General features: G+C 37.9%; 1 protein-coding gene across 3 annotated transcripts in view; it reads right to left on the bottom strand.

The window, feature by feature from the left end:
* Positions 1–4,358: 4,358 nt before the first annotated feature.
* Fam184a (family with sequence similarity 184 member A) overlaps positions 4,359–21,260 on the bottom strand; it is a 116,087-nt gene continuing 99,185 nt past the window's right edge. The window contains exons 12-18 of one of the 3 annotated variants that reach the window (XM_027402088.2): positions 19,468–19,595; positions 17,665–17,849; positions 17,068–17,214; positions 10,532–10,649; positions 8,765–8,869; positions 5,937–6,139; positions 4,359–4,440 (exon numbers count right to left, since the gene is read on the bottom strand). In XM_027402088.2, the coding sequence (XP_027257889.1) occupies positions 4,359–4,440; positions 5,937–6,139; positions 8,765–8,869; positions 10,532–10,649; positions 17,068–17,214; positions 17,665–17,849; positions 19,468–19,595 (968 nt within the window). The remainder of the gene's footprint in view (positions 4,441–5,936; positions 6,140–8,764; positions 8,870–10,531; positions 10,650–17,067; positions 17,215–17,664; positions 17,850–19,467; positions 19,596–21,260) is intronic. The other 2 variants (XM_035439085.1, XM_035439086.1) reach the window with 2 other exon arrangements.

Raw genomic sequence — 21,260 nt, 5'->3', positions numbered from 1 at the left:
GGTAACAGTTATCTGCAGCTCTATAGCCAGTTCAAGGTCAGTCTGGGCTACTTGAGATGGAATCTCAACACAAATTAATCCAAATTAGTCTGCCAATTACCTGAATAGAAAAACACTCTCCAGGAAAGCAGTCTGAAAATAGTATTTACCCAGCCTAAACACGGAGGTCAGCACAGTAGCCTGACCATTGTATACTCTCATTCCAGGAGTGCTTCCTTCTGTAAAGTGTCCCTGCAGCCATTGGCCACTCTCATACCTCAAGTGTGTAATAAACTCTCTTGTTTACACTATGCTCTGTGTCCTACTCACTCGAGGCTTTTCTCACTTTTCCTTAACTAATTTATAATCTTTATTCATTCTTCTATTTGATCACATTTTATTTTTCTTGGGCCTGAGACAATGAAACCAGATGCCACTGTCTTGGGGTAGCTCAGGTGACCCTGATCACCCTGCTTCCTAGTTCCCACAGGTCAAGCAAAGAAAACCAGGAAAGACTCCTCTGCACTCCAAGAATCCATATTGCAAGTACCTGCAGTCAGGCCTGGTGGCACTAGACTTTAATTCTAGGAGAGGCAGAGGTAGGCACAGGTAGATCTTTGTGAGTTCAGGGCCAGCCTGGTCTCCAGAGTTCATTCTAGGCCAGCTAGGGTATTGTGAGACTGCCTTAAAACAAATAAAAACAAGTAAGTAAACTACTAAAAGTTTGATGAACTGATTAGAGCTTCACTGATTGTGAAGGTGGAATGAAACAGACAGGTCCACAACCTACTTCACCTTAGGCATCTTCTCTTTAAAGTGTATTTCTTGTCAACTTTTTTGTCTGACTGAATAGTCTTGTAACTGGTGAAACCATTTTGACTGTATTTGTTTTTTAGGATTTATTATGCTTAATGAGGTGTATATGTGTGTCTCTCTGTGTGGGTATGTGTGCATGAGAAGAGGGTGTTGGATCTGTTGGCACTGGAGTAACAGGCGGTTGTAAGTTTCCTTCAGTAGGTTCTGGGAATCAAACTTGGTTCCTTCAGAAAAGCAGTGCATTCTATTTAATGGTGAAGCCATTTCTCCAGCCCCTTTTGGGACTTTTCAGACCGCCAGCTTCCACCATTAATATTATTAGAGAGCATCCTAGAGACTTCCAAGCTTTGCTGGAACTTGCTCTTCTAGTTTCATTTCTGCTGCTGTGAAAATTATCCTGACGGAAAACAACTTTGAGGGAGAAAGGGGTTATTTGACTTACGAGTCCAGGTCCATCACTGAGGCAGTAACTTGACAGTACACAAGCTTTGCTCGAAACTCATTCTCACCAAAGAATGAACTTTACAGCCAAAGAAGTGTGGCAGGAACCATGGAAGATGCTGCTTTCTGGGTAGCTCACAAGCCAGCTAGTATTCAGCTAGCTTTCTTACATGGTTCAGGACTACCTGCCTACGCATGGTACTACCTCCAGAGGGTGGGACCTTTTACATCAGTTAAGGATTCAGTCCCTCACAGACATGGATATAGACCAATTGATACAGCAATTCCTCAGTTAAGATTCTCTTCTCAGAGGATGAGGCAAGTTGACATTTAAAATTAACCAACACACCTGAGTAACTAACAATCCACCAATGTATTTGAGAAGTGTCTTGATTTTCTTCTATTCCTCTAAAAAACTTCATGAAACAGTTAGCACATTGGACCATGAAACTGAAGTAACATGAATCTGTGCCTCTGGGTCATGGCCACTCATATTTTACTCCAACATAAACTGTTACCCCTTTGAGGTGAGACTTGTGTTTTGAAGTCTACAATTACTAGAAGCATTGTTTATTTATTTTTTTGAGACAGGATCTTATTATGTAGCTCACAATGTCCTCCAATTTGTGATTCTCCTGCCTCCCAAGTGCTAGGACTTCAGGTATGAACTATCATAAATGGCCAATAGGGCACTCTCAAGCCTTGTAGTATAACCTTTACACACACACACACACACACACACACACACACACACACACACACAGAGTCGCCTCTTGAAGCAGAGCTGCTAGCCTGCTGAAGACCATAACCTACAGTGATGACTACAAAATAAGTCAAACAGTGCAACTGATAGCTAGGTCTTTGGCACTGGCAATAGAGATGTGAACATTTCATCTTAGAAAGAGGAAGGTCTAAATATCTACAGACCTACCCCTCACATTGAAATCACCATCCCCTCCTGCCCCACTGTGTGAAAGTAAGGTAAAAACAAAAACAAAATAAAGCAACAACAACAAAAAACCACATTGACTTGGAGTAGTACTTTTTTAAAAAAATTGAGAATGACATCTGTTTATATTTATTTATTGTGGCCGGTCAAACTTAGGTCAGTTAACAACCTGTGAGAGTCCTGGGCTTGAACTCATATCCAACAAGTGCTCTTACCCCTGAGCATATCCCATTGCTGTTGCATGGGACTTTCAGTGCTGCAAGCTAGCCCTGCACTAACCATCTCATGTGAACAACTCCAAATAAACTCACTTATTTGTGAAGCTAGACTTGGAATCTTTCACCTATTGGTTCCTTCCCCTTTGGGGTGATCAGATATCGATGTCTCTCCAGAAAGTCCCGAGGCAAGTCTGCTTTGATTGCTGCCACTGATCTTTGTGGATGAAGATGATACATAGCCACAGTAGCCATTAGAAAGGTCACGTCCCCCTACTTACTGACAGTGTTCTTAGAAACTACATATTAGCAGGGAAAAGTGACTTAACATCAGCTTGGATTATATTTGGCTAGCAACTGACAGGTAATAATTATTCAGTTTAGTTATTAAAGATAGAATCAGTGACTTTGCTGTAGTATGAAAAGCATTGGCCACAGTTTTTAACGTTTTTGGAGAAGTCTAACCAGTGCTTTATGCGCCTATAACTTGGGCTATTCTTAGGCGAGGATGGTGGCACTGACATTCATTTTGGAGATGTTCCAGCCTATAATTCCAAGCAGAATTACCACAGCACCCTGTAAATCCCACTGCTAGCTGTGTTCTCAAAAGCAGAACTGAAGGAGTGGCCCTGAAGCACCTGTGCTACTCTGGCTGCATTCGGATGAATCACAGCAAGTACTTTCTGCTAAGCTTACATCAAATGTGGGGCAGGAGAGATTGTTCAGGGGTTAAAACACTTGCTGCACATTGTAAGGACTGGAGGAATCCGGTCTCCTGGGACCCACATATTTGCTATGTGAGCATGGTTGTCCACCTGTATTTCAGTCCTGGAAGGTAGAGACGAATCAAACAAGACTAGTCACTTGGTGGCTTCTAGGTTGATTGACAGACCTGCCGAAATAAATACTGGAAAGAGGGATCATTTCCGACATTGGCTTTGGGCCTCCACATGTACCTATGTTCACATACATGCATGAAAAAGTATATGTACATATGTACACACACAGTCATAAAAATGGACAAAAAAGCAAAAAAAAAACCCCATTTATGACATCTTTGGATCTGTGTTCATATGTCAACAAGAACTGGGCTACTATGAAAATTGACAATCTGGTTTTTTCCTCTTCTTTTTTTTAAAGACAGGGTCTCACTATATAGGCCTAGCTGAGCAGGCTGTTGAGCAGGCTGGCCTCCAGTGCACAGAGATTTCAAGTGTTGAGACTAAAGGCATGTGCCAGCATATCTGGCATAAACTACCTTTTAAGACAAACTATAGTGGAACTTTTTTTTTTTACAATGTATTTTACATAGAAACTTTTTTCACATAGTCATTTTACATAATAACTTTGACCCTAAATAATATTAATCACAGATACTAGCTGCATTGAAAGTTTATATCTCATCTATCAGAATAAAAAGAGAAAACTATAAACCAGCAAGAATTCAGTACTTGAAAGTACACAATTTACATAAATTCTTTTATTCTGGATTTATAAATATTGACAATTTAGTTAAAATTATACACAACAATGAAAGCTATTAGTAGAATATATTTCCCTATATTGATTTTAAGACTATTATGGTAACAATTAATGATCATTAATGCAGTAAAACATATTGACAAGTCTTACACCTGGTATTAAAAAGTGTTTAAAGCACACTTAATAGAAAACAACAACGAATAACATTTGTTCTAACAAAATTTATTATGCAGTAATTACAAAGATTAAAGACTTCCATCTCAAATAAAAATAATTGTTATAATTACACACATAATAGAGTATAGTACCCTCAGAGAGTGATTCCAATAAATATCACAGGAAATACAGTGCATTTTCAAATTGGACAAACACTTTCTCATTCACAGTGCTTTACATGGGAAAGCCTGTCTGCATAATGATTCAGATACAGTCATGCTCTTCCAACAGTCCACAAGAGCTGTGCCAGCACAATTCGTTCAGAATGTGAAGTACCGGGCAAACCACTCCTGGCGCTGTGGATCTGGAGAAGCCACCGGGGAAGCTTCACTCTGAGGAGGACTGAATTCATAAAAAGAGAGACGTAACCCAGGATTAAACGTTTTGCAAAGTAATGGGAAGGCAATTAAATAGTAAGCACTGATTTCCACAACTGGCAACCCCCGTCAGAACCGTGTGTAAGGACTGGCTACCCTTCTGCCTTCTCAGAGAGGGTCCTCTGAGAGCAGGAGTTACAGTGGCAGCTCAGATGAACTCAGTGACAGAGGAGCCGCATCATAATAATTACTCCATGGGGCAGAAAGTCAGCAACTGGCAAAAACAATATTATCATCCTGGAAATTTAAAAAATTGAGTATTTGTGGGAAGAGAGAACAAAATAGTGTTCCTTCTTTTGGAAACTTTTCCCTTTTAATTATAATCTGACAAGAGCATTGATTCTCACATTTGTATCCTTCACTAGAACTAAACTTAGTCGTAACTGAATCAAGGTAGAGTTCTTCTTACTATCTGCACATTTACATTAAGCCTCCATCATTCCCTAAGCAGATACTCTACAGAGTGCATTAGAAACCAGGTTTTCTTCTATTCTCCAAGTAGTACATCGTAATTTTAACTAAGATTCTTTGGGCTACTTAAGAAAAAAAAAGCATCCCTACCGTCTTTGGGGAAATTACAAGGCACGCAACAATGTGTAATGGAAGCTCCAGCGGTCAAGTTCCTTGAGCACATGCACATGCATCCTTACTGATACCTGAGCACACCCACGCACGGGAGACAAGCAACACAGAGGATTTAGCAGGAGACACGTTCAGAGACAGACTCGACTACTGTTCATTCTTAACCAGTCATTGACTATGTTAGAAATCATTTAGCTTAAAAGCAGAAATACTAACTCCACTCATAAAAATTACCAGTGGAGTTGTGAGGATTTAGGAAAAAGAAAAAAAATAAAGTTGAATCAATAACAAGAAAAAGAAGTATTAAAGTGAGCACAAAACAGTACTTTAAAAATTTTTATCCTTTAATGGTTTAATAATTTCATTTCATTCAAAATTTACTTAATATATTTAATCAGCTCTGAGGCAAATTCAAACTGGAATAATTTTTAAAACTGATTTATTTCTAAATTTATTTATATTTAACTGTATCATTAAATTCTTGGAGCTTACTTTTTTAATTTGGCAATATGCATATGTATCTTAATAATAAGCATGATAAAAGAAAATAAATATATAAATAATAAGAAATAAAAATCTTAATAAATAAAAGTTAGCACGAATAAAATCTTGGTAAACTATAAATATTGAAATTCTGAGCACATGTATTATGTGAACACCTCTGTTAGGATTTAGTAAATTCACTAGTGATAAATTAAAAAAATATCTTTGGACAATGTCAAAAGAGAATTCTCTAGAGAGGTAAAATATTTTCAAACTATTGTATATTATTTTTTAGGTTTTGGAGTAGTGGATTTCTGCAATGCAAAAAGGAAAATTTCTCAAGTTAAAAATGTAAAGAAGAAGAAGAAAAAAAACTACTGGTGAGACGAGGCTCACCTCAAAAATGTCTTGGGTTCTTTGGGTGGCAATGGCTGTGGAAGAGGCTTGTTGCTGTTGAACTCAACGTCATGGATTGGAGAATTGGGAATGGGTTCCAAGCGGGTAGGATGTCCATTGCCCACTCCACAGGATTCCAGAGCACTTAGATTGGGAACACTCACAAACCTGTTTGATGGGGACTTATCATTCTTCTTCTTTTGCTGCGTTAAAGATAACACACGTGAGAATACTCTTCTGCTGCATAGGAATCAACAAGAAAACAGGAAATAGCAGGAAACAGAAATTTGGCATGGAAAATTTTTGGAATCTTTATGTCAAATTATCATGTTAAAATTAACCAGTGTTACCCAACGTGTGGTCTGGGGACCCTCGAAAGTGTTCATCTACATGGAATCCTCTAAGATAGACATGCTACCAGGATAGAAAGCACAGGGCAAAGGGTCAGTAAGGAGTGGTTCACCTCTATTCCCTCACCACTCAGTGGACTAGGGGAAGAGAAGAATAGGCTGGAGTGCTGGGTGCAGGGAACAAGTGAGGGAGGAGAAGTTCCAAATACCACAAGGGTAAGTGGGTTTAGGCTAAAATTGGAAGGCATGAAGCTAAACACAATATTAAAAGAGAGGTCCATGAACTTTATCCATCTGTCAAAGAGAAGCTGTTCTTGCCTGGAAAAAAAAGGAATAAGAAAATGCTTGGCATAGTAGTTTGAAACAAATTTTACATTTTTACTAAAGACTTAAAACTGACATAAATAATTTGATTTTAGATTCTCTGTGCCATCTTTCTGATGAAAGAAAATTAAATCTGTGTAAATCTGCATTTTAATTAATTGGCTATATCAAGGATTAGCTCACAATTTAAAGGCTAAAGTCAAGAGTAATCAATTTTTAATGTCCAATCAGTACTTAAAATGAACACATTGTGTGAAGCCTCAAAATTTGTCAGCTTCCAAGTCATTGACTTTAATCTCAAGGAATTTTATTCCTAGTTCTAGGATTGATGAGCACCAATCTTTATGAAAATAAAAATTGGTATGTTGTAATTGACTTAGAACATTCTCACATGTTTTTCAACTGCATGTATGCTGAATTTTTTTTTTTGCAAAATTAGTTTTAAAAATGGAATAATATCCTAGATAGGACATTACTTCACTTAAGATAATCCAGTCTCATGGCCGTTCTCCATGTGTCATACCCTGTAACTAACAAGTGTCTGGGATAGTGTATCTCTAGCGTCAGAGCACTGTGTGTGTGTGAAAAGTGGAAAGCTATTAGGAGTCAACAGCAGTCAGAGGTTCTCTCAACACTCTAGTTTTTCCCTTTTCTTACTCCAAGATTGTAAAGGTTTTGGGTCTTGTTTCTTTTTTCTTTAAGAAATCATATAGTTGATAGCCAGGTGTGGTGGCCCATGCCTTTAATACCAGCATTCTTTGAGTTCAAGGCCAATTTTGTCTACACAGTAAGGTAAGCCAGGACTACATAGTATGACCATGTCTAAAAACCAAACAAACAAACAAGAAAACCCATACTTCTAGTAAAATTCTAAAGTATTGGCTTTAAAGCTAAAAAAAAAAATAATTCTGATAAAATGCATAAAATTCTCCAGTATGCTTTGTTTTATGTAAACCTTGAAATATTTTCTAATTAAAAGCTATGTTATCCTAAATTATTAATTTTAAAAATTAATAATTTTTAGTGGTGGATGTCACACAGCTATAACCCAAGAGATCAGGAGGTAGAGGTAGGAGGATCAGTAAGCAGCTCAAGGCCAGCTGTGGCTATAGGGTGAGTTCAAGACTGGCCTTGGGTATAAGGTGAGTTCAAGGCCAGCCCTGGCTTCAGGGTGAGTTTAAGGGTACCCTAGGTCACATGATACTGTTTCAAAAATCAAATGAAAACAAAAACCCAGCATAAAATAAACTGTTTCTTCATTTAATTATTTATTGAGAACTTTCTACATGAAGTCCTAAAGTTAGAGCTATTATTTTTAGTTTGCAAAATACTAAAGTTCAAAGTTTGGGACACTCCTGAAGAAATAGTAAATTTAGTATTCTAAACAGAGAAATTGTATAATCTTGGAAATAAAATTTCTGGATACTAATCAGAACAATGTGAAGTGACAAAATATGGATTAAAAAACAGCTTTAATGTAAGCTTTATTTTATTATTGATTTCTCCTAAGAGATTCACAATTGATGTGAAATCAGCATATGCAACTATTTATTCATTACTTGCTTTATTTATAGAATAATTTGTATTGATAAGTTTTGCAGTTTAACACCAGGGCTAGGAAAGGAGAGGGTGCAATGATGGATAAGTTACCCAGATGTAATTCAAGGCTCTTCCATTTGTTCTAAGAGAATAACACAGAATCAGAAAAAGCCATACTTAACTTTCCAAGAACAGTCAAAGAATGTCAAAAGTGAAGCATACAGTGTCACTTTTAGTCCCTTATGACAGAAGGCCTGGGACTAGGAAGAACTGTTTGGCATTGGAACTGGAGTCTTTCTGAACTCCACAAGTGATTGTGGTCAATAAAGAAATGACAATAAATTAATTCAAGCCAGAAGTTTGCTTTTCTTTAGACATATGAAAAACAAAGATAGAGTCAAAGTGTTTCATTATTAATAAAATATTTTAAAGAGTATAAATTACCAGCAAATGAGTAGCTCACTGTGAAAATGAACAAAGAACTAATAAACTTTAGTGGGAGATTATTATACTTATGAAACCATTTAGGGGAGCTTTACCCTTTTATGCTGCTTGCTCTACCTAACTTAGCCCATTTCCCTCCAAGTCTTAAGTATATCCCTACTTTACACATACCTTAGCCAATGGGTTAATAACACCAACAGTAGGACTTGTGTTAAATATTTTGTTGAAGTTAGTTTCTCGATTGACTAATTCCAGCTGATAAAATTTATTATCCTCCTATGCAAAAGAATTATAAACAGTCTTTCAACATTTTCTATTATAGACTTACAAACTTAAATTGTATGACTGCCATTTCATTAAACATTTAATAAACTATAACGGCTTATATATTTTGTTTAAGCATGTCTAGGCTTGACTGCCCGTGTCTTAAATGTAGAACTATGCTCATATGTACCACATTTGGAGAACTAGGTGCTTGGGCAGGCTACAACCACAGGAACACTCTCCACAGCCTACTCCTGGGCTCCTTCTGTGGACCCTAATCACCCGTGTTGGCTTCAAAAGGAACTTCCCAGTCTTTAAAACAGATGGAATTTTCTAAATCATTAAAGTAATTCTTAAAGGATGTCAGAATATTGGTCTTGTGCTGTTATTCAGAGTGTGTAATTAAAGCAATCAAGGAACATATAGATGGCAAGTGTCGTTTTCAATTTTACTATGAAATACTTTCATTTATTAGTGGCAATGAATAGCAACATTTTAGTTACTGACCAGAATAAAGCATTTTTGAAAATTCTGAAATATTTTATAAATTTTCAAACATTTGTATTTTTTTGATTCTCAAGATGGTATATTTATCACTACAATCTTATTTTTTTCTCAAATAGACTTTTGCGAGTCCTTCACACTCGGCATATTGACTCCCTGATAGACCACACAGTTCTTCCTACTCTACACCATGAGACCTTCCTTTTCCTTTGTTTGGTGTTGGCTTTTGATACAGCTTCTTGTGTATCCCAAGATACTCTTGAATCTGACATGATGCTCAGGTTAGCCTCAAACTTAAGCTCCTCCTACCCCAGTCTCCTGAGTACATGGATGGGTCCATAGCTCTCCTGATTAGTGTTTAGATTAAAGTCTCTTTATTCAAGAAGACACCAAGGCAAAACACAGGCCAGAGCTAGGTTATAGAACCCAGCAAGCGCGGCCAGAACAAAAAGGGGCCGGGTCCCCACGTGCAGCCCCTTAAGAAGCTCCCTTACGTCACCCCGGCTTTCCTTCACCACGCCCTTATGGGCGAGTCCCGGGTCCACCTGGTACCTGTCCCAGGACTATTGGGCGGGGCTAGGTTGTCTCCCTACAGATTAGTGTTTGGTAAATACAATTCAGAAAATTAACATGATTCATTTGAATGAAACATGATGACAGGTGATGCCTGCCTGCCATACCAGAACTTCAGCTATTGAGGCAGAAGGATTGCTGTTAAAGGTTAAAGGGCTCTATAGCATAACTCCATCTCAAAACAAAACAAACATAAAAAGAGACTAATCTGTAAGTTGACAGGGCAGTCTAATGCATAGCTACCTTCATAGATTTTTCTTAGTTCTAACTCTGTGGTACAATATACATCCCTATATATAGGATGTTAACTATTAAGTGGTAATGTGGTCACAGGTACAGGTATCGGGGTCTCTCCCTACAACATATTATTAAATATTTCATACCTATTAAAACGTTCAATGAAACACTGAAGAATAACATAAAATTCCCTTATTTTAATGCCAAATTTAAATCTGAAATTATATTTTAATAAACTTGATCACAATGCACAGATTTTACATTTTTCACTTTCCATTATTCAAAAATACTTCCCCATGTCTTCCCAACCAATAGTCTATTGATAACTAACATGGTTATACTAAAAACAAAATATCTTACAATTAGTTTCTTTATGACACGGTCTCTCTCTGAAAGCAAGGATTTTAATTCTGCGATCATCTGTATATCTTCGGGCTTTGATTCTCTCATTAGGTACTTTTCTTCCATTTCTTCTAGTCTATAAACGAGAAAACCTTTATCTCACTGGTATGACGCAGACACATCCTGTTCTAATAGACACCTACATGTTTCAATTAGTCCAGTTAAATACACACAAATTTAACTAAGACTTGCAAGCATGGTAACACGATTGCCTCAAGAGCTGCAAAAGTTTTCGCAGGAATAGGAGCCAGTAAGTGCTCCCACCACTGGTTACTTTTGGAAGGATTTACCCACTTGATGTCATATGTGAATAAGGTGAGGTGAGCCCTGTGAAGGAACTGAGACACCAAATAATACAAACTTCACAAACTCAGGTCAGCAACTATAGGGAGTGATTACCATCAATGCAATAGTGTATGATGGGGTATGTAACATATATAAGGAACAAGAAAAGATACAAAGGGGAACAAAAGACACCCATGAATGACATCCTCTCGTCTTGGTTTGTGGGGAAGGCAGTTTTAAAACTCTACATTCTGAGCCAATATGGACCAGTTAAAAAAGGTTCATCGGGTAGGAGAATAATCACATTTCTTTGTCGGCCTACTCTTGCCTGAATGGTAAGAGAGTGTTAACAGGAGTGAATGCCACCAAAGACTACAACACAGACCATTCCTTACAAGCAGGGGTGACATGGATCATGCAGAATCTAAATGCAAATGCAATCTGCTGGCTTAGTTTGGGGGTAAAAGAACTGTTTCAGAAAGTATAAATAATTAAAGCAATTAATTTTTATTATTTTCAGAATGGACAAGGTGGAATTAAAACTTGCTAAGTTGCGGTTAATGTTGAGTCTGAAATAACTCACTTAACAAGCATTGAGTAACTCTAGATGACCTATCATGAAGATGCTAGTGATCTGCCACTGTGCCACCAGGCAAATCCTAGACAACAGATAATCTCTGTATTTTAGAGTCATAAAAACCAACCATGAATCCAACCTAAACAAATGATTTGGAGGAAAAATATCTGGCTTCCCACCCTGTCCCTGACTGCTGGTCTGAAGGGGTAATAGGGAAGTGAGGAGCTAGACAGTGATTATCCCTGGCTCACCTGGGACTTGGCTAAGTCAGTACAGAAGTTGGTCACACAGCACATTTCAATACATTTCCCCCTTTTCTTTTTTGACAGTGCATACTAAGCAAATATAAATGATATCCTTTGAGGCTACAGAATTGTCTTGCATTTTGATTACAATATGAAAAGAACTGCCTGTATGCATTTTGTGAGCCAAGCTTGTCAGTTTTCTATTCAGGTTTAGAAATACTATCTATCCAAGAGGTAAAAGAGGCATTTGGACTTTGTGCTGGAGCAGCCACAAGATGTCACTGGAGGGCTACCACTGTGGTTGGAAGCAAAGCAGATTTGGAACTACTTCCCACACCTAAGAGAATAGCTGGTAGAAGGGGTAGCTAAAGCCCAGCCTAGATGTTATTTTTGTTGCAGAACAACGAGAAGTAAAGTGAATCTAAGACAGCTATTTACAGTTTTGGACCCTCTTTTTTGCTATAAAGATCTCCCCCATTCAAGTGTGCTATTTAATTTAGCTGAGATATCCTGTTGTTATATTATTTATGATTATATTTATATTGTAATAATATAGTAATAACAACAACAACAACAACAATTATTATTATAGAAAGTGTCTCATTATGCTGCCCTGGCTGTCCTGGAATACATTATGTAGACCAGGCTGGTCTCTGACTCTCAGAGATCCACCGGCCTCTGCCTCTTAAGTGCTGGGATAAGTGTGCAACCACCACACCTAGTTTAGCTGAAGTATTTTTTTAAAAGTTATATTTATTTATTTAATGTATGAGAGTGCTCTATCTGCATGTACAGCTTTATACAGGAAGACGGCACCAGATCTCATTGTAGATGGTTGGTGAGCCACCATGTGGTTGCTGGGAATTGAACTCAGGACCTCTGGAAGAGCAGCCAGTGATCTTAACCCCTTAACCATCTCTCCAGCCCTAGCACAAACATTTTTACCTACAGAATTAACACAAGTTAATTCTCCCTACAACATGGTTTTACATCAGCAAAAATTTTAATAAAAAACTAGATAATAATGAAGAGAAGTATTGACAGGCAGCAATCTATAAGAACAAATAGGAAAGCATTAAAGGAGAGAAGAAGAAACTATTATGAACTGCTTGTAACTTAAAAATGTACAAGAATCTCATCCAACATTCTAATGGGAAGGAACTTAGTACCATTCCAATATCTACTTCAAGGTAAAACTAGTCAATGTTTTCCCTTTTCACAGCCATCTGGGCAACTCTCTAGACCAACAGTGCATCTAAAAGGCCTAGTGCAAAGTATAAAGTAGAATCAGCAGATTTCTTGGGGTGGGGTGTCTAGGTTTGACTTCTTTAAGTCCTTTTTGCTTCCTTCCATCCTTTATTTCTTTGACACAGAGCCTCAGTTTATATCTTGGATTTGATGTAAACTCAGAGATGCTCCTAATTTTGTCTCCCAAGTGCAAGGATTACAGACATGTACTAAGATAACAGCCAACCTCTAACCATTATCATCACAAGAAGTCTGTTTGGACCCATAGTTCTTAAATAGCCTTTATAAAATATACTTCCGACCCTAATTCATAAAAGTCATGTCTCTGAACATTAATATGGTAGGTAGAATCCAATTTGATTCTCACTGAGTTTTCAGATTACCATTAAAAGTAATAAATACAAAGACTGCACATAGGAAGGAGAAGCAGAACACATGGAAGTGCTAATTAGGGTCATGGCTAGACTCTAGCCAAGAATATTTCTTGGGGTATGTGTGTGTGTGTGTGTGTGTGTGAGAGAGAGAGAGAGAGAGAGAGAGAGAGAGAGAGAGAGAGAGAGAGAGAGAGAGAGAGAGCGCATAGAGGTCAGATTTCCATAGCTCACAAACAACACAGTCCTGTATTAAACTGTACAAAGATGTTTTCCAAGTTATCATCTACCTCATGTTGCTTTATAAGACCCAACAGACAAGAAAATCAATGACTAGAGACTGCAGAACTGAACAATAACATCACCAGGAACATATGCAGCAAAAATTATGTTTTATGAATTCTGTTATATATACATCAGAGGACTGAAGCATTTCACTGTTGGACTTCTAAAATTCCCAAGCAGACATTCATTTGTGTTAACAAGACCACTACTACTTCCAGATGTCCTCAAAGTTTACAGAAATAGCCTGGGTGGTGGTAAATTAAACAAAGAACCAAACAACTATAAAAATCATTGGAGTTTTAGAGATTAGGGACTGAAAATAAGCAATTCTGCTATGGCAGAGTCTATCCTTATAGTTAAAATTACTGGTCTATCTATCTATGTGCAGACTGACAGTTCTCGAATAAAGAAATATTCTTTTTGTTCCAGTACAGTAGGTGCTAATTTAAAGTAAACTAAACAATCAAAAGCAGTCTCTGGCCAGATGTGATAGTCCACATCTATAATCCCAACCCTTGTGAGATAGGGAGAGGGAAAGCAAGAGTTCAAGGACATTCAAGGACTATGTGAAACCCTGTTTCAAAAACAAACAAAAAAAAAACAAAAACAAACAAACAAAAAACAACAGATAACAAACCCACAAAAACTAAAATGACAAACACTAAGCACTTTTTTTTGTTGTTGTTGTTTTTCAAGACAGGGTTTCTCTGTGTAGCTTTGGAGCCTATCCTGCACTCGCTCTGGAGACCAGGCTGGCCTCGAACTCACAGAGATCCGCCTGCCTCTGCCTCCTGAGTGCTGGGATTAAAGGTGTGTGCCACCAACGCCCGGCTCACTAAGCACTTTTTATACAATAAATATTTCTGGACCACAAGGTACTGGGACAATTTTCAATTTAGTTTAAACTCTACCTATAGAAAAATGCCACTTAGGTAAAATTGAGTAGCCTTGCCTGTCACTTGCTATTATGTTTTTTTCTCCCTTTAGGGTCTTGGGAATTTAACTAATGTCTTGTGTGTGCTAAACAAACATTCTAACACTGAGCTATGTCCTATCCCCTGCTTGCTTTTTTTTTTTTTTTAAACAAATGAAACTGAATACATTTTAAAATTAGATGCAAGGTTCTTGTTAGGACAACAGTCAAGACAATCAAATTTCCATGAAACCCTAAGGGGGTCTCAACACTCAGCACACAGAGCACAGTTTCTAAGAGCCACTTCAAAGACGCTGCACTCCTTTAAACCTGTTCTTGCTCTCCTCAGTTCAGCAGAAGCAGAATAGAGAAGAGAAGTTTTCCATATGCTGAGTAAGCCCCATACTTTGGCCTGGAGGCTGAAGCATGGGCCTTTACAGTCCCCTCTCATCCCTCTAATAAAAGTACCTGGGGCTTGGAATCTGAAGCAACAAAGCTGAGATACAGGTGCTCATAACACACTAGGGCAACCCTGCAGTAGACTGTGAATAGTTCGAATCACCCGCTCCCCCACCTGTAAACCGGAAAGGACTCCCCCACTTATCAGCTGTCTGAATCTTAACCAGTCTTCATGAAAGGACATGGCCAGAAACACCCAGTACTATTTTCCAGCTTCTAGTCCACGGGCTTCCATCTGCATTTCCATTAACTATGTTGATTAGGGTTTAAGTTCTCAGGTCAAGTGTTCCATAACTACTCGTGGTTAATAGCCACTAGACTGGGAAGAGATAATGGGAAGCATTTCATGGAAAACTCTGTGGCACAGTGCAAGTCAAAACTGAGTGTACATGATTTGACTTTAATTAAACAAGGGATTACCTAAATCTAAAGAATTATATGATATTAAAGCAGGTAAAAAGAGAAGTGTGGTGGGTTAGTATAGACCCAACGTATAAAAAAGAAGGCAAAAACATTTTACTTATCAGTAATATTAATTCTTCAATTATCAAAGTTCAAAATATAGAGACATTATGTTAAAGGTTACTATCTATTGAAATTTCCCAATGAGCAAAACCACAGAAAAGAATGTCCAAACAGACTTAGCCTTTCCTTTTCATAAATCACTATTTCTAAGGAGATATCAGGACACACAGATGAACACAGGCTGTCTTTGTGATGGGAAGAGGGACACCAGCATCAGTGTCTGCCCAGGACACAGAGGTCAGGAAATGTGACAGCCATGCCATTGAGGCCGATCACATCTGGTTTCTACCAAACATGTTCTATATATGCTCTGCTCCATTGCAGACATGTGAGGAGGTCACAGTGAAGGAAGGGTAAGGGCAAACAACACATCACTGAGTTTGTGGAAATAACGAGTTTCTTCCCTATTTTATGGGTAATGTCACTAAGTGGGAAGCTTCATGCAATTTATCCATGACAGCTTCATTAGGTGAATACCATGTGAAGAGGGCAAATGAGCCTAGCAGCAAGAGTGCCTCATCCCAGAGGACACTGCAGTAAAACTAGCAGCTGGGGCCTGTTCCTGCTTGAGTGTGTCTGTGTATGTGTGTCTGCACCTACGCCTGGAGTAGTTGCTGAGACTGAGTTGTTACACTGATAGAAGATGTGATGATGGTATCTATATTTGAGGTAGGTATATAGGTATTAGTAACACAAATGCACAAGAAGGCATCACAAAGCTAAGAGTCTGACCCTGTGGGGAGTGGTGACTTAATTGTTACTTTTATTGAAGCATCTGAATAACTGGAACAAGAAGGACTTTCAGGGAATAAGCCATTAGCAGCAGCTTAGAGTAGATTAAACCTAAGATAACCTAAAGGGGACCAATGGTTAGTTCAGAGAGACAGACTGAATTCAAAGTGAGTTGTCTGCAGCAGTTTGAAAGGATCTTGGAAAGACAGGGGCTATTAGTCTTCTTAATGAATGTTAGGAAATAAGTACAAATTTTGACTTGAATAATGGGCCTACTAAATTAGAGTAATAACTTTATTTGTAATGATTTTACCTTATAGATTCCTTAAATTAATAAAAAAGCCATTTAAATGCTAATTGTGGAAATTCAGGCAGTCCCCGAGTATCGGAAATGAAGTCTCTGTCCCTTTCCTTCCCTGGGACCTACCAATGTACTTGCTAAATGGGGCCACATTGTTAAAAGTGTATGCTCACTCTGAAGGACATTTTGGTTTTTGCAAAATATGTATTGTTAACTTACGCATGTTCACAATGTACTAAAAAAGGTTACATTATAGAATGAACACACTTTGAGACGTCATCAGGGAAGTGATGTACCATGGGGTCACTCTTAAGATATGTATTGTTTTAGTAGACCTGCAGCAATAGCAGCAGATGCAACAAAAGCATCCAATGGCCTTATCCTAACTACAGAACATAGATATCACAATGATATTCCATCTGTAATACAGTACTTAAGTCTTCCTCACTAAGGATCATTTTTTCTTAGATTCCGACAGTTAAGCTGAGGTTAGACACAGTGCTCGTCAGTTTATTATCCACACACACATTTTCTTTAATGCAATATGACTTACGACACTTGTAAAGCTGCATTTATTTCCTTGAGTAGCTCATTAGTCTTATTAAAATCTGCCCGCATGATATTTTTCTCTCTGATGTGGTCTGCTGTCATGACATCCAGCTCTTTCTCAAGTCTCTTGTTTATATCTTGCTCATGCAACCTGTTTAATTTATTTTTAGTTAAGAAAATGTTATTCTGAAGTCACGTTTTCAAAGAGTCTATGTTCTACCAGATTTGAAACACCCCCTTTTTGTTATAACATTTGGAAAATTAATGTAAACAGGTTAAGTTTACTATGTAGAAACTATGTAGTTTCCTGTAGTTGTCTGGTGAGTGTTAAATTTTGTCTCCTTTAATGCTTTTTCTAATAAAAAATTTTTAAAAAATCTTTCATTATGGTCATTTCCCAAAGTTAATGAAAATAAATATATCATAAAATGCAGATATTTTATTTTCCAGATGATATCATACCCACCACATACAGTGAAAAGTGGTCTTCTATATATTATTGGGAGGGCAGTCTAGTCACAAAACTAGGGACATATTGCTAAGCATGTCCCCAACAATATTTTAGTCAACAATGCATCTTCTGCTGTAGTTACTGGCATACCTCATCTGCTGGTTGGAGTCACTTCGTATTCTGAGAATTTCTTTCCCCTTAAGTTCCAGTTCTTTCGTTAGGGTACTTATGTTTTCATGGAGGTGCTGGACCTCCTTGTCCAAGTCTGAGATGTGGTGCTCTCTGTGCCGTAGTTCCTCTTGCAGATCACTTATTCTACACATGTGCTCCTTACTCTGCAAAAAAACAAAGCCTGCTAGAGTGTTCTCTATACATTTGTCTTCTGTGTTAATATGAGGGAGAGAAAATGACAGTTTTGAATATTAACTATAATAATTCTTATTATTATTTTAAGATGTTTTACATTTGTTTATGCTGTGGAACATTTGTTTAAAGATGCAAAGATGTGTTGAATTCTTTTATTTTGTGATGAAGCTGTGTTACTTTGTCTAAAACACCTGATTGGTCTAATAAAGAGTTGAATGGCCATAGCAAGACAGGAGGAAGGATAGGCAAAGCTGGCAGGTAAAGAGAATAAACAGGAGGAAAAATCTGGGGAGAGAAAGGATCTAGGAGTGAGAGAAGGAGGAGGACTCCGTGGGGGGGGAGGGGGGGCAGCCACCCAACTACACAGCAAGCTATGGAGTAAGAAGTAGAGAAAGGTATACAGGATAATGATAAAAGCCCAGAGGCAAAAGATCGATGGGATAATAAGTTAAGAAAAGCTGGCTAGAAATAAGCCAAGCAAAGGCTGGGCATTAATATGTCTCCATGTGTGATTTGTTTGGGGGGGTGGTGGTGGGCCCTGAAAGAGTAAAAAAAACAATATATACTCTAATTTTTCTCAAAGATAACTTATGATCAGTGGCAGAATCTGGAGTAGAACACAGGTCTCTTAGTAAGTTATATAGGTCTTATAGTAAACTGCTGGTACCACTGTCCTTTAATATCAAAAGGATTTTCAACTAGGGAACCCCACCCAACACACACATTCCATTCTTTGGAAAGCCAGCCTTTGCTGCTTTCACTGCTGTCCTAATAGCTTTCTGTCTAGAAAGATGTTCCTACAAGCCCATGCTTTCTGCACGCTCTGTAGAGATTGTCAACTTCACTGTGCACATAGCTGAGCAGTAACCTCCCTCTATGGTTACAGGAGGCCCATTTATCATAGCAATGAAGAACAAATCCAGGCTAATTCGTTAACCAACAAAGTGAAGTTTGGAAGTGTAATAACAGCAGCTTTCTCTGCAGTGCCAACCGCTGCACCCTTCCATACATATATATCATCAAATCACAGATTATCAAAGTAAAAAAAAGGACACTGGGCCAAAGAGCACAGTCTAAAAAGTATAAGCAGCGGTGGCTAATTCATACTTTGGGAATATGAGTTATCCTTCTTCTTTTTGGGGATCTACTCCTTCTGTGTAGTATACCATACAATGCAACTGTTTAATTAAGTCAAAATACATAAAATTGAAAATGCAGTTTCTTGGTTGTACTAGACAAACCAACTACCACAATGGACCTCCCAGACACAGAATGGTGTGTTGATTGACATGGCTAGTCCTATTGAATAGAGATGGTTTTACCCTTTATATTTTTGTTCACATTTTATTGTTTATTTTCTTAAGATGCAAACAAAATGCAAAATATTCAGTCAAATGGCCATAAACTAAAATGTAATTTTATGGCTGGTGTACAAAAGAAGGTTGCTCTTTTCCTGTGAAAAGGGAAACTTTCACCATGTTGATAATAACTAATGCAATTAGTACTTATTTTACAACATCCCCTCTCCTAGCGTGTGGGCTCGGTGGACCCAGATTTAAGGGATCAGTGTGGTGTGTTCACACTGACCTGCCTTCGGCTGATGTCTATGCTTCGCTCTAGTTCCATTTTAGCCGCTGCCAGTTCTTGATGGTGGTTGTGTCGTAATAAATCAATTGAAGCTGCATGTTGATGGTTTAGTTCAGATCGCAAGGAAGCTGGCATGCAAAGGGTAAGGGTTAGAAACGTCAAAATCCTACTAGTACCTTAGGAAAAGAACTACAAAAGATCCAGAATATAACTTTTAAAATTAGGATACTCAAAAATGTGCATAAAATAGATTATCAGATGTGGATTTGAAATTTACTTAGCTTTGATGAGGGTATGAAAAATGTCATGAACTTAAATGACAGGCGGGTTTTTTGATGAATTCAGCTGGAAGATAAAGTGGCAGTGGAGATGAAATACTTTGACTGTTTTATATTATTAAAATACTATGGATTTTAGAGTTGTACCTTTATAAATGTTTAAGAGTCAACTTTCTTCCCAGTAGGAATTATTTTACAACATCCCCAGAATACACAAAGTACTGGCTGAAAAACACTCTGAATTACCTGGAGGTCAGCCATCACCTTCAGTAGAGCTCAGAACTGACTTTCCATTTTATTTATTTTTAATATTTATTTATTTATTTATTTATTTATTTATTTATTTATTTATTTATTTGAGACAGGGTCTCATGTAGCCAAGGCTGGTTTGGAACTCACTCTGCAACTGGGCCTTGAAATCTTCATTTCCTACATGTCATGTATGTCACATGTACTGGGACTACAGGCATGCATTATGCCTGGCCCTGGAATTAATTATACATATTAATTAATCATACAGTGCACATTTATTGAGTGACAACAGTATCCTAAGAGAGAATAAAATTTGATCCTGTCTTTATAACTTCACAAGCCAGAAGTGAACACATTATGCCGGGTAACTAACTGGTATATCAGAGGTTCATATCAAGTATAATGAAAACACAGTGGTGAAAGCATCCCAATTTCTGGGAGTCAGTGATTGGGGATCAATCACAGAGAGACTGTTATGGTGACTCTGTCTGCAATTCAGTGGGACTGAACTGGGGCTCCTAAGTAGAGGAGGAGGCACTTTTATCACTAAGACAGAACAAGCCAAAGAAGCCAGAATGAGGTCTGTCCAGAAAGCTGTGAAGTCTATGTGGCAGGAGGTCACAGGGTACATGGAGACATGAAGGAAATGGAACCTGCATAGCTTTTACTTTAAACCCTAGGTCCTCAAACTGTGATGTAAATGAGTTAAATGCAAACTGTGGGTTTTAAAGCTAAAACATGAGATCTAGTCAAAGAATGCTCCCCTTGCTTATAGTTGGCCAACTTAAGCTCCTGTTGAGACCTTGGCAGAGAACTTCAGTAAAGGGTACAGATTAGAAAATAGGTACAGCGAGAATATATAATAACATGGAAATGACCCAAGAAGGACAAACTGGCCAGATGTACACACAGAGAAAATAAGATGAGAGCCAGACAGTGACAATAGCTCAAAAGTTGGTGGTGGCCTCAGGGACAGTATGTTAATGAGAGTGATAGAGTAAACAGACCTGAAGGATCCAGAGAAAGACTAGTAGCTAGAATCTATAACTAGAATACTTAAAACTCAACAGTAACAATGACGAACCCAACCAAAAAAGAAGACGTGAAGTTGATGAGAACATGAAAAATATTCAACATCTCTATCCACTAGGGAAATGGAGAATAAAACCACAATGAGATATTATGACATAGTCATAAGATCAGATATTGGTGCGATGTGAGGGAAATGGGTCACTGAGACAATGCTAGTGGATTGAAACATGG

This window comes from Cricetulus griseus, chromosome 2 (genome assembly GCF_003668045.3).
Source record: "Cricetulus griseus strain 17A/GY chromosome 2, alternate assembly CriGri-PICRH-1.0, whole genome shotgun sequence".
NCBI lineage: Eukaryota > Metazoa > Chordata > Mammalia > Rodentia > Cricetidae > Cricetulus > Cricetulus griseus.
This window is presented reverse-complemented; position numbering and strand designations above follow the sequence as displayed.